The sequence below is a fragment of the Ranitomeya imitator genome, chromosome 1 (assembly GCF_032444005.1).
Source record: "Ranitomeya imitator isolate aRanImi1 chromosome 1, aRanImi1.pri, whole genome shotgun sequence".
In the NCBI taxonomy this organism is placed as follows: domain Eukaryota; kingdom Metazoa; phylum Chordata; class Amphibia; order Anura; family Dendrobatidae; genus Ranitomeya; species Ranitomeya imitator.
Window position 1 is genome coordinate 21,300,553 of NC_091282.1, and position 14,633 is coordinate 21,315,185.

Sequence of the window (14,633 nt, forward strand, 5' to 3'; positions counted from 1 at the left end):
AACATACGGGACAGCCGGCACCGTGCGGACAGGATACGGGACAGCCGGGACCGTGCGGAAAGGATACGGGACAGCCGGCACCGTGCGGACAGGATACGGGACAGCCGGCACCGTGCGGACAACATACGGGACAGCCGGCACCGTGCGGACAGGATACGGGACAGCCGGCACCGTGCGGACAACATACGGGACAGCCGGCACCGTGCGGACAGGATACGGGACAGCCGGCACCGTGCGGACAACATACGGGACAGCCGGCACCGTGCGGACAACATACGGGACAGCCGGCACCGTGCGGACAACATACGGGACAGCCGGCACCGTGCGGACAACATACGGGACAGCCGGCACCGTGCGGACAACATACGGGACAGCCGGCACCGTGCGGACAACATACGGGACAGCCGGCACCGTGCGGACAACATACGGGACAGCCAGGAAGGGTTCGGACTGACAAGATATAACACCACCGGGGAGCCGGGACCGTGCAGCTGAGCCAGAGCTACCGGGACTGAGGACACTAAGAATCCAGGACCGTGGACACAGGAAAGTGGAGCCACAACAGAGCTACCGGGACCACCGGCACCAGCACAGATAACTCTGCTACCGGCACCGGGACAGCCAGGATCCTGCAGCTAAGAGACTGCACCGGGTCCAGCACCACCGAGCAGCCGGCACCGGGGCCGGTGATTTCTGGAGCTGGCCGGGTTACTGCACAGCAGGATGGTGGATAACACGAGTGTGGCCAGCAAATCCGGGCTGGTAAGTGGACGCCAGTGTCATCATCTGCCGGGGACGGGGGCTGTATATGGGGTACAGTGTCAGTACAGGGAGCTGTGTATATGGGGTACAGTGTCAGTACAGGGGGCTGTGTATATGGGGTACAGTGTCAGTACAGGGGGCTGTGTATATGGGGTACAGTGTCAGTACAGGAGGCTGTGTATATGGGGTACAGTGTCAGTACAGGGGGCTGTGTATATGGGGTACAGTGTCAGTACAGGGGGCTGTATATGGGGTACAGTGTCAGTACAGGGGGCTGTGTATATGGGGTACAGTGTCAGTACAGGGGGCTGTGTATATGGGGTACAGTGTCAGTACAGGGAGCTGTGTATATGGGGTACAGTGTCAGTACAGGGGGCTGTGTATATGGGGTACAGTGTCAGTACAGGGGGCTGTGTATATGAGGTACAGTGTCAGTACAGGGGGCTGTGTATATGGGGTACAGTGTCAGTACAGGGGGCTGTGTATATGGGGTACAGTGTCAGTACAGGGGGCTGTGTATATGGGGTACAGTGTCAGTACAGGGGGCTGTGTATATGGGGTACAGTGTCAGTACAGGGAGCTGTGTATATGGGGTACAGTGTCAGTACAGGGGGCTGTGTATATGGGGTACAGTGTCAGTACAGGGGGCTGTGTATATGAGGTACAGTGTCAGTACAGGGGGCTGTGTATATGGGGTACAGTGTCAGTACAGGGGGCTGTGTATATGGGGTACAGTGTCAGTACAGGGGGCTGTGTATATGGGGTACAGTGTCAGTACAGGGGGCTGTGTATATGGGGTACAGTGTCAGTACAGGGGGCTGTGTATATGAGGTACAGTGTCAGTACAGGGGGCTGTGTATATGGGGTACAGTGTCAGTACAGGGAGCTGTGTATATGGGGTACAGTGTCAGTACAGGAGGCTGTGTATATGGGGTACAGTGTCAGTACAGGGGGCTGTGTATATGGGGTACAGTGTCAGTACAGGGGGCTGTGTATATGGGGTACAGTGTCAGTACAGGGGGCTGTGTATATGAGGTACAGTGTCAGTACAGGGGGCTGTGTATATGAGGTACAGTGTCAGTACAGGGGGCTGTGTATATGGGGTACAGTGTCAGTACAGGGGGCTGTGTATATGGGGTACAGTGTCAGTACAGGAGGCTGTGTATATGAGGTACAGTGTCAGTACAGGAGGCTGTGTATATGAGGTACAGTGTCAGTACAGGAGGCTGTGTATATGGGGTACAGTGTCAGTACAGGGGGCTGTGTATATGAGGTACAGTGTCATCATCTGCCGGGGACGGGGGCTGTATATGGGGTACAGTGTCAGTACAGGGGGCTGTGTATATGGGGTACAGTGTCAGTACAGGGGGCTGTGTATATGAGGTACAGTGTCAGTACAGGAGGCTGTGTATATGGGGTACAGTGTCAGTACAGGGGGCTGTGTATATGAGGTACAGTGTCATCATCTGCCGGGGACGGGGGCTGTATATGGGGTACAGTGTCAGTACAGGGGGCTGTGTATATGGGGTACAGTGTCAGTACAGGGGGCTGTGTATATGAGGTACAGTGTCAGTACAGGAGGCTGTGTATATGGGGTACAGTGTCAGTACAGGGGGCTGTGTATATGAGGTACAGTGTCATCATCTGCCGGGGACGGGGGCTGTATATGGGGTACAGTGTCAGTACAGGGGGCAGTGTATATGGGGTACAGTGTCAGTACAGGGGGCTGTGTATATGAGGTACAGTGTCAGTACAGGGGGCTGTGTATATGAGGTACAGTGTCAGTACAGGAGGCTGTGTATATGGGGTACAGTGTCAGTACAGGGGGCTGTGTATATGAGGTACAGTGTCATCATCTGCCGGGGACGGGGGCTGTATATGGGGTACAGTGTCAGTACAGGGGGTTGTGTATATGGGGTACAGTGTCAGTACAGGGGCTGTGTATATGGGGTACAGTGTCAGTACAGGGGGCTGTGTATATGGGGTACAGTGTCAGTACAGGGGGCTGTGTATATGGGGTACAGTGTCAGTACAGGGGGCTGTGTATATGGGGTACAGTGTCAGTACAGGGGGCTGTGTATATGAGGTACAGTGTCAGTACAGGGAGCTGTGTATATGGGGTACAGTGTCAGTACAGGGGGCTGTGTATATGGGGTACAGTGTCAGTACAGGGGGCTGTGTATATGAGGTACAGTGTCAGTACAGGGGGCTGTGTATATGGGGTACAGTGTCAGTACAGGGGGCTGTGTATATGGGGTACAGTGTCAGTACAGGGGGCTGTGTATATGGGGTACAGTGTCAGTACAGGGAGCTGTGTATATGAGGTACAGGGGGCTGTGTATATGGGGTACAGTGTCAGTACAGGGGGCTGTGTATATGGGGTACAATGTCAGTACAGGGGGCTGTGTATATGGGGTACAGTGTCAGTACAGGGGGCTGTGTATATGGGGTACAGTGTCAGTACAGGGGGCTGTGTATATGAGGTACAGTGTCAGTACAGGGGGCTGTGTATATGGGGTACAGTGTCAGTACAGGGGGCTGTGTATATGGGGTACAGTGTCAGTACAGGGGGCTGTGTATATGGGGTACAGTGTCAGTACAGGGGGCTGTGTATATGGGGTACAGTGTCAGTACAGGGGGCTGTGTATATGAGGTACAGTGTCAGTACAGGGGGCTGTGTATATGGGGTACAGTGTCAGTACAGGAGGCTGTGTATATGGGGTACAGTGTCAGTACAGGGGGCTGTGTATATGGGGTACAGTGTCAGTACAGGGGGCTGTGTATATGAGGTACAGTGTCAGTACAGGGGGCTGTGTATATGAGGTACAGTGTCAGTACAGGGGGCTGTGTATATGAGGTACAGTGTCATCATCTGCCGGGGACGGGGGCTGTATATGGGGTACAGTGTCAGTACAGGGGGCTGTGTATATGGGGTACAGTGTCAGTACAGGGGGCTGTGTATATGGGGTACAGTGTCAGTACAGGGGGCTGTGTATATGGGGTACAGTGTCAGTACAGGAGGCTGTGTATATGGGGTACAGTGTCAGTACAGGAGGCTGTGTATATGGGGTACAGTGTCAGTACAGGGGGCTGTGTATATGGGGTACAGTGTCAGTACAGGAGGCTGTGTATATGAGGTACAGTGTCAGTACAGGAGGCTGTGTATATGAGGTACAGTGTCAGTACAGGAGGCTGTGTATATGGGGTACAGTGTCAGTACAGGGGGCTGTGTATATGAGGTACAGTGTCATCATCTGCCGGGGACGGGGGCTGTATATGGGGTACAGTGTCAGTACAGGGGGCTGTGTATATGGGGTACAGTGTCAGTACAGGGGGCTGTGTATATGAGGTACAGTGTCAGTACAGGAGGCTGTGTATATGGGGTACAGTGTCAGTACAGGGGGCTGTGTATATGAGGTACAGTGTCATCATCTGCCGGGGACGGGGGCTGTATATGGGGTACAGTGTCAGTACAGGAGGCTGTGTATATGGGGTACAGTGTCAGTACAGGGGGCTGTGTATATGGGGTACAGTGTCAGTACAGGGGGCTGTGTATATGAGGTACAGTGTCAGTACAGGGGGCTGTGTATATGAGGTACAGTGTCAGTACAGGGGGCTGTGTATATGAGGTACAGTGTCATCATCTGCCGGGGACGGGGGCTGTATATGGGGTACAGTGTCAGTACAGGGGGCTGTGTATATGGGGTACAGTGTCAGTACAGGGGGCTGTGTATATGGGGTACAGTGTCAGTACAGGGGGCTGTGTATATGGGGTACAGTGTCAGTACAGGAGGCTGTGTATATGGGGTACAGTGTCAGTACAGGAGGCTGTGTATATGGGGTACAGTGTCAGTACAGGGGGCTGTGTATATGGGGTACAGTGTCAGTACAGGAGGCTGTGTATATGAGGTACAGTGTCAGTACAGGAGGCTGTGTATATGAGGTACAGTGTCAGTACAGGAGGCTGTGTATATGGGGTACAGTGTCAGTACAGGGGGCTGTGTATATGAGGTACAGTGTCATCATCTGCCGGGGACGGGGGCTGTATATGGGGTACAGTGTCAGTACAGGGGGCTGTGTATATGGGGTACAGTGTCAGTACAGGGGGCTGTGTATATGAGGTACAGTGTCAGTACAGGAGGCTGTGTATATGGGGTACAGTGTCAGTACAGGGGGCTGTGTATATGAGGTACAGTGTCATCATCTGCCGGGGACGGGGGCTGTATATGGGGTACAGTGTCAGTACAGGGGGCTGTGTATATGGGGTACAGTGTCAGTACAGGGGGCTGTGTATATGAGGTACAGTGTCAGTACAGGAGGCTGTGTATATGGGGTACAGTGTCAGTACAGGGGGCAGTGTATATGAGGTACAGTGTCATCATCTGCCGGGGACGGGGGCTGTATATGGGGTACAGTGTCAGTACAGGGGGCTGTGTATATGGGGTACAGTGTCAGTACAGGGGGCTGTGTATATGAGGTACAGTGTCAGTACAGGGGGCTGTGTATATGAGGTACAGTGTCAGTACAGGAGGCTGTGTATATGGGGTACAGTGTCAGTACAGGGGGCTGTGTATATGAGGTACAGTGTCATCATCTGCCGGGGACGGGGGCTGTATATGGGGTACAGTGTCAGTACAGGGGGTTGTGTATATGGGGTACAGTGTCAGTACAGGGGCTGTGTATATGGGGTACAGTGTCAGTACAGGGGGCTGTGTATATGGGGTACAGTGTCAGTACAGGGGGCTGTGTATATGGGGTACAGTGTCAGTACAGGGGGCTGTGTATATGGGGTACAGTGTCAGTACAGGGGGCTGTGTATATGAGGTACAGTGTCAGTACAGGGAGCTGTGTATATGGGGTACAGTGTCAGTACAGGGGGCTGTGTATATGGGGTACAGTGTCAGTACAGGGGGCTGTGTATATGAGGTACAGTGTCAGTACAGGGGGCTGTGTATATGGGGTACAGTGTCAGTACAGGGGGCTGTGTATATGGGGTACAGTGTCAGTACAGGGGGCTGTGTATATGGGGTACAGTGTCAGTACAGGGAGCTGTGTATATGAGGTACAGGGGGCTGTGTATATGGGGTACAGTGTCAGTACAGGGGGCTGTGTATATGGGGTACAATGTCAGTACAGGGGGCTGTGTATATGGGGTACAGTGTCAGTACAGGGGGCTGTGTATATGGGGTACAGTGTCAGTACAGGGGGCTGTGTATATGGGGTACAGTGTCAGTACAGGGGGCTGTGTATATGGGGTACAGTGTCAGTACAGGGGGCTGTGTATATGAGGTACAGTGTCAGTACAGGGGGCTGTGTATATGAGGTACAGTGTCAGTACAGGGGGCTGTGTATATGAGGTACAGTGTCAGTACAGGGGGCTGTGTATATGGGGTACAGTGTCAGTACAGGAGGCTGTGTATATGGGGTACAGTGTCAGTACAGGGGGCTGTGTATATGAGGTACAGTGTCAGTACAGGAGGCTGTGTATATGGGGTACAGTGTCAGTACAGGGGGCTGTGTATATGAGGTACAGTGTCATCATCTGCCGGGGACGGGGGCTGTATATGGGGTACAGTGTCAGTACAGGGGGCTGTGTATATGGGGTACAGTGTCAGTACAGGGGGCTGTGTATATGGGGTACAGTGTCAGTACAGGGGGCTGTGTATATGGGGTACAGTGTCAGTACAGGAGGCTGTGTATATGGGGTACAGTGTCAGTACAGGAGGCTGTGTATATGGGGTACAGTGTCAGTACAGGGGGCTGTGTATATGGGGTACAGTGTCAGTACAGGAGGCTGTGTATATGAGGTACAGTGTCAGTACAGGAGGCTGTGTATATGAGGTACAGTGTCAGTACAGGAGGCTGTGTATATGGGGTACAGTGTCAGTACAGGGGGCTGTGTATATGAGGTACAGTGTCATCATCTGCCGGGGACGGGGGCTGTATATGGGGTACAGTGTCAGTACAGGGGGCTGTGTATATGGGGTACAGTGTCAGTACAGGGGGCTGTGTATATGAGGTACAGTGTCAGTACAGGAGGCTGTGTATATGGGGTACAGTGTCAGTACAGGGGGCTGTGTATATGAGGTACAGTGTCATCATCTGCCGGGGACGGGGGCTGTATATGGGGTACAGTGTCAGTACAGGGGGCTGTGTATATGGGGTACAGTGTCAGTACAGGGGGCTGTGTATATGAGGTACAGTGTCAGTACAGGAGGCTGTGTATATGGGGTACAGTGTCAGTACAGGGGGCAGTGTATATGAGGTACAGTGTCATCATCTGCCGGGGACGGGGGCTGTATATGGGGTACAGTGTCAGTACAGGGGGCTGTGTATATGGGGTACAGTGTCAGTACAGGGGGCTGTGTATATGAGGTACAGTGTCAGTACAGGGGGCTGTGTATATGAGGTACAGTGTCAGTACAGGAGGCTGTGTATATGGGGTACAGTGTCAGTACAGGGGGCTGTGTATATGAGGTACAGTGTCATCATCTGCCGGGGACGGGGGCTGTATATGGGGTACAGTGTCAGTACAGGGGGTTGTGTATATGGGGTACAGTGTCAGTACAGGGGCTGTGTATATGGGGTACAGTGTCAGTACAGGGGGCTGTGTATATGGGGTACAGTGTCAGTACAGGGGGCTGTGTATATGGGGTACAGTGTCAGTACAGGGGGCTGTGTATATGGGGTACAGTGTCAGTACAGGGGGCTGTGTATATGAGGTACAGTGTCAGTACAGGGAGCTGTGTATATGGGGTACAGTGTCAGTACAGGGGGCTGTGTATATGGGGTACAGTGTCAGTACAGGGGGCTGTGTATATGAGGTACAGTGTCAGTACAGGGGGCTGTGTATATGGGGTACAGTGTCAGTACAGGGGGCTGTGTATATGGGGTACAGTGTCAGTACAGGGGGCTGTGTATATGGGGTACAGTGTCAGTACAGGGAGCTGTGTATATGAGGTACAGGGGGCTGTGTATATGGGGTACAGTGTCAGTACAGGGGGCTGTGTATATGGGGTACAATGTCAGTACAGGGGGCTGTGTATATGGGGTACAGTGTCAGTACAGGGGGCTGTGTATATGGGGTACAGTGTCAGTACAGGGGGCTGTGTATATGGGGTACAGTGTCAGTACAGGGGGCTGTGTATATGGGGTACAGTGTCAGTACAGGGGGCTGTGTATATGAGGTACAGTGTCAGTACAGGGGGCTGTGTATATGGGGTACAGTGTCAGTACAGGGGGCTGTGTATATGAGGTACAGTGTCAGTACAGGGGGCTGTGTATATGGGGTACAGTGTCAGTACAGGGGGCTGTGTATATGGGGTACAGTGTCAGTACAGGGGGCTGTGTATATGAGGTACAGTGTCAGTACAGGGAGCTGTGTATATGAGGTACAGTGTCAGTACAGGAGGCTGTGTATGAGGTACAGTGTCAGTACAGGGGGCTGTGTATATGAGGTACAGTGTCAGTACAGGGAGCTGTGTATATGAGGTACAGTGTCAGTACAGGGGGCTGTGTATATGGGGTACAGTGTCAGTACAGGGGGCTGTGTATATGGGGTACAGTGTCAGTACAGGAGGCTGTGTATATGAGGTACAGTGTCAGTACAGGGAGCTGTGTATATGAGGTACAGTGTCAGTACAGGGGGCTGTATATGGGGTACAGTGTCAGTACAGGGGGCAGTGTATATGGGGTACAGTGTCAGTACAGGGAGCTGTGTATATGGGGTACAGTGTCAGTACAGGGGGCTGTGTATATGAGGTACAGTGTCAGTACAGGGGGCTGTGTATATGGAGTACGGTGTCAGTACAGGGGGCTGTGTATATGGGGTACAGTGTCAGTACAGGGGGCTGTGTATATGGGGTACAGTGTCAGTACAGGGAGCTGTGTATATGGGGTACAGTGTCAGTACAGGGAGCTGTGTATATGGGGTACAGTGTCAGTACAGGGAGCTGTGTATATGAGGTACAGTGTCAGTACAGGGGGCTGTGTATATGAGGTACAGTGTCAGTACAGGGGGCTGTGTATATGGGGTACAGTGTCAGTACAGGGGGCTGTGTATATGAGGTACAGTGTCAGTACAGGGAGCTGTGTATATGAGGTACAGTGTCAGTACAGGGGGCTGTATATGGGGTACAGTGTCAGTACAGGAGGCTGTGAATATGAGGTACAGTGTCAGTACAGGGAGCTGTGTATATGAGGTACAGTGTCAGTACAGGAAGCTGTGTATATGGGGTACAGTGTCAGTGTCAATCTGACAGGAGGAAGGACTTGGGGATCCTAGTTAATGATAAACTTACCTGGAGCAGCCAGTGCCAGGCAGCAGCTGCCAAGGCAAACAGGATCATGGGGTGCATTAAAAGAGGTCTGGATACACATGATGAGAGCATTATACTGCCTCTGTACAAATCCCTAGTTAGACCGCACATGGAGTACTGTGTCCAGTTTTGGGCACCGGTGCTCATGAAGGATATAATGGAACTAGAGAGAGTACAAAGGAGGGCAACAAAATTAATAAAGGGGATGGGAGAACTACAATACCCAGATAGATTAGCGAAATTAGGATTATTTAGTCTAGAAAAAAGACGACTGAGGGGCGATCTAATAACCATGTATAAGTATATAAGGGGACAATACAAATATCTCGCTGAGGATCTGTTTATACCAAGGAAGGTGACGGGCACAAGGGGGCATTCTTTGCGTCTGGAGGAGAGAAGGTTTTTCCACCAACATAGAAGAGGATTCTTTACTGTTAGGGCAGTGAGAATCTGGAATTGCTTGCCTGAGGAGGTGGTGATGGCGAACTCAGTCGAGGGGTTCAAGAGAGGCCTGGATGTCTTCCTGGAGCAGAACAATATTGTATCATACAATTATTAGGTTCTGTAGAAGGACGTAGATCTGGGTATTTATTATGATGGAATATAGGCTGAACTGGATGGACAAATGTCTTTTTTCGGCCTTACTAACTATGTTACTATGTTACTAGTACAGGGGGCTGTGTATATGGGGTACAGTGTCAGTACAGGGAGCTGTGTATATGGGGTACAGTGTCAGTACAGGGGGCTGTGTATATGAGGTACAGTGTCAGTACAGGGAGCTGTGTATATGAGGTACAGTGTTAGTACAGGGGGCTGTATATGGGGTACAGTGTCAGTACAGGGGGCTGTGTATATGGGGTACAGTGTCAGTACAGGGGGCAGTGTATATGGGGTACAGTGTCAGTACAGGGAGCTGTGTATATGGGGTACAGTGTCAGTACAGGGAGCTGTGTATATGAGGTACAGTGTCAGTACAGGGGGCTGTGTATATGGGGTACAGTGTCAGTACAGGGGGCTGTGTATATGGGGTACAGTGTCAGTACAGGGGGCTGTGTATATGAGGTACAGTGTCAGTACAGGGAGCTGTGTATATGGGGTACAGTGTCAGTACAGGGGGCTGTGTATATGGGGTACAGTGTCAGTACAGGGAGCTGTGTATATGGGGTACAGTGTCAGTACAGGGAGCTGTGTATATGGGGTACAGTGTCAGTACAGGAGGCTGTGTATATGAGGTACAGTGTCAGTACAGGGAGCTGTGTATATGGGGTGCAGTGTCAGTACAGGGAGCTGTGTATATGAGGTACAGTGTCAGTACAGGGAGCTGTGTATATGAGGTACAGTGTCAGTACAGGGAGCTGTGTATATGAGGTACAGTGTCAGTACAGGGGGCTGTGTATATGAGGTACAATGTCAGTACAGGGAGCTGTGTATATGAGGTACAGTGTCAGTACAGGGGGCTGTGTATATGAGGTACAGTGTCAGTACAGGAGGCTGTGTATATGGGGTACAGTGTCAGTACAGGGGGCTGTGTATATGGGGTACAGTGTCAGTACAGGGGGCTGTGTATATGAGGTACAGTGTCAGTACAGGGGGCTGTGTATATGAGGTACAGTGTCAGTACAGGGGGCTGTGTATATGGGGTACAGTGTCAGTACAGGAGGCTGTGTATATGGGGTACAGTGTCAGTACAGGGGGCTGTGTATATGGGGTACAGTGTCAGTACAGGGGGCTGTGTATATGAGGTACAGTGTCAGTACAGGGGGCTGTGTATATGGGGTACAGTGTCAGTACAGGAGGCTGTGTATATGGGGTACGGTGTCAGTACAGGGGGCTGTGTATATATGAGGTACGGTGTCAGTACAGGGGGCTGTGTATATGGGGGTACGGTGTCAGTACAGGGGGCTGTGTATATGGGGTACGGTGTCAGTACAGGAGGATGTGTATATGGGGTACAGTGTCAGTACAGGGGGCTGTGTATATGAGGTACAGTGTCAGTACAGGGGGCTGTGTATATGGGGTACAGTGTCAGTACAGGGGGCTGTGTATATGGGGTACAGTGTCAGTACAGGGGGCTGTGTATATGAGGTACAGTGTCAGTACAGGGGGCTGTGTATATGAGGTACAGTGTCAGTACAGGGGGCTGTGTATATGAGGTACAGTGTCAGTACAGGGGGCTGTGTATATGGGGTACAGTGTCAGTACAGGGGGCTGTGTATATGGGGTACAGTGTCAGTACAGGGGGGCTGTGTATATGGGGTACAGTGTCAGTACAGGGAGCTGTGTATATGGGGTACAGTGTCAGTACAGTGGGCTGTGTATATGAGGTACAGTGTCAGTACAGGGAGCTGTGTATATGGGGTACAGTGTCAGTACAGGAGGCTGTGTATATGGGGTACAGTGTCAGTACAGGAGGCTGTGTATATGAGGTACAGTGTCAGTACAGGGGGCTGTGTATATGGGGTACAGTGTCAGTACAGGAGGCTGTGTATATGGGGTACAGTGTCAGTACAGGGGGCTGTGTATATGGGGTACAGTGTCAGTACAGGGGGCTGTGTATATGAGGTACAGTGTCAGTACAGGGGGCTGTGTATATGGGGTACAGTGTCAGTACAGGGGGCTGTGTATATGAGGTACAGTGTCAGTACAGGGGGCTGTGTATATGGGGTACAGTGTCAGTACAGGGGGCTGTGTATATGGGGTACAGTGTCAGTACAGGGGGCTGTGTATATGGGGTACAGTGTCAGTACAGGGGGCTGTGTATATGAGGTACAGTGTCAGTACAGGAGGCTGTGTATATGAGGTACAGTGTCAGTACAGGGGGCTGTGTATATGGGGTACAGTGTCAGTACAGGGGGCTGTGTATATGAGGTACAGTGTCAGTACAGGGGGCTGTGTATGTGGGGTACAGTGTCAGTACAGGGGGCTGTGTATATGGGGTACAGTGTCAGTACAGGGGGCTGTGTATATGGGGTACAGTGTCAGTACAGGAGGCTGTGTATATGGGGTACAGTGTCAGTACAGGGGGCTGTGTATATGGGGTACAGTGTCAGTACAGGGGGCTGTGTATATGGGGTACAGTGTCAGTACAGGGGGCTGTGTATATGGGGTACAGTGTCAGTACATGGGGCTGTGTATATGGGGTACAGTGTCAGTACAGGGGGCTGTGTATATGAGGTACAGTGTCAGTACAGGGAGCTGTGTATATGGGGTACAGTGTCAGTACAGGAGGCTGTGTATATGGGGTAGGTACAGTGTCAGTACAGGGGGCTGTGTATATGGGGTACAGTGTCAGTACAGGGGGCTGTGTATATGGGGTACAGTGTCAGTACAGGAGGCTGTGTATATGGGGTACAGTGTCAGTACATGGGGCTGTGTATATGGGGTACAGTGTCAGTACAGGAGGCTGTGTATATGGGGTACAGTGTCAGTACAGGGGGCTGTGTATATGGGGTACAGTGTCAGTACAGGAGGCTGTTTATATGGGGTACAGTGACAGTACAGGAGGCTGTGGTTGTACATGGAGTCCTGTGTGTTTCTCGGTCCGGGGGGCTGAGGTTGTACATGGAGTCCTGTGTGTTTCTTGGTCCGGGGGGCTGAGGTTGTACATGGAGTCCTGTGTGTTTCTTGGTTCGGGGGGCTGAGGTTGTACATGGACTCCTGTGTGTTTCTTGGTTCGGGGGCTGAGGTGGTACATGGAGTCGTGTGTGTTTTTTGGTCTCGGGGGGCAGAGGTTGTACATGGAGTCCTGTGTGTTTCTTGGTCCGAGGGCTGAGGTTGTACATGGAGTCGTGTGTGTTTCTTGGTCTCGGGGGCTGAGGTTGTACATGGAGTCCTGTGTGTTTCTCGGTCCGGGGGGCTGAGGTTGTACATGGAGTCCTGTGTGTTTCTTGGTCCGGGGGGCTGAGGTTGTACATGGAGTCCTGTGTGTTTCTTGGTTCGGGGGGCTGAGGTTGTACATGGACTCCTGTGTGTTTCTTGGTCCGGGGGCTGAGGTGGTACATGGAGTCGTGTGTGTTTCTTGGTCTCGGGGGGCAGAGGTTGTACATGGAGTCCTGTGTGTTTCTTGGTCCGAGGGCTGAGGTTGTACATGGAGTCCTGTGTGTTTCTTGGTCTCGGGGGGCGGAGGTTGTACATGGAGTCCTGTGTGTTTCTCGGTCCGGGGGGCTGAGGTGGTACATGGAGTCGTGTGTGTTTCTTGGTCTCGGGGGGCGGAGGTTGTACATGGAGTCCTGTGTGTTTCTCTGTCCGGGGGGCTGAGGTTGTACATGGAGTCCTGTGTGTTTCTTGCTCTCGGGGGGCTGAGGTGGTACATGGAGTCCTGTGTGTTTCTTGGTCCGGGGGGCTGAGGTTGTACATGGAGTCCTGTGTGTTTCTTGGTCTGGGGGGCGGAGGTTGTACATGGAGTCCTGTGTGTTTCTTGGTCCGGGAGGCGGAGGTTGTACATGGAGTCGTGTGTGTTTCTTGGTCTCGGGGGGCGGAGGTTGTACATGGAGTCCTGTGTGTTTCTCGGTCCGGGGGGCTGAGGTTGTACATGGAGTCCTGTGTGTTTCTTGCTCTCGGGGGGCTGAGGTGGTACATGGAGTCCTGTGTGTTTCTTGGTCCGGGAGGCTGAGGTTGTACATGGAGTCCTGTGTGTTTCTTGGTCTGGGGGGCGGAGGTTGTACATGGAGTCCTGTGTGTTTCTTGGTCCGGGAGTCGGAGGTTGTACATGGAGTCCTGTGTGTTTCTTGGTCCGGGAGGCTGAGGTTGTACATGGAGTCCTGTGTGTATCTTGGTCTCGGGGGGCTGAGGTTGTACATGGAGTCCTGTGTGTTTCTTGGTCCGGGGGGCTGAGGTTGTACATGGAGTCCTGTGTGTTTCTTGGTCTCGGGGGGCTGAGGTGGTACATGGAGTCCTGTGTGTTTCTTGGTCTCGGGGGGCTGAGGTTGTACATGGAGTCCTGTGTGTTTCTTGGTCTCGGGGGGCTGAGGTTGTACATGGAGTCCTGTGTGTTTCTTGGTCTCGGGGGGCTGAGGTTGTACATGGAGTCCTGTGTGTTTCTTGGTCTCGGGGGGCTGAGGTGGTACATGGAGTCCTGTGTGTTTCTTGGTCTCGGGGGGCTGAGGTTGTACATGGAGTCCTGTGTGTTTCTTGGTCTCGGGGGGCTGAGGTTGTACATGGAGTCCTGTGTGTTTCTTGGTCTCGGGGGGCTGAGGTGGTACATGGAGTCCTGTGTGTTTCTTGGTCTCGGGGGGCTGAGGTTGTACATGGAGTCCTGTGTGTTTCTTGGTCTCGGGGGGCTGAGGTTGTACATGGAGTCCTGTGTGTTTCTTGGTCTCGGGAGGCTGAGGTTGTACATGGAGTCCTGTGTGTTTCTTGGTCTCGGGAGGCTGAGGTTGTACATGGAGTCCTGTGTGTTTCTTGGTCCGGTGGGCTGAGGTTGTACATGGAGTCCTGTGTGTTTCTTGGTCTCGGGGGGCTGAGGTTGTACATGGAGTCCTGTGTGTTTCTTGGTCTCGGGGGGCTGAGGTTGTACATGGAGTCCTGTGTGTTTCTTGGTCCGGTGGGCTGAGG

At 52.5% G+C, this 14,633-nt stretch overlaps 1 protein-coding gene across 1 annotated transcript in view; it reads left to right on the forward strand.

Annotated features, from left to right (window-relative positions):
* The first annotated feature begins 373 nt into the window (after positions 1–373).
* ARID3C (AT-rich interaction domain 3C) overlaps positions 374–14,633 on the forward strand; it is a 234,885-nt gene continuing 220,625 nt past the window's right edge. The window contains exon 1 of the mRNA XM_069745859.1: positions 374–762. Within this exon, the coding sequence (XP_069601960.1) occupies positions 724–762 (39 nt within the window). The 5' untranslated portion in view covers positions 374–723. The remainder of the gene's footprint in view (positions 763–14,633) is intronic.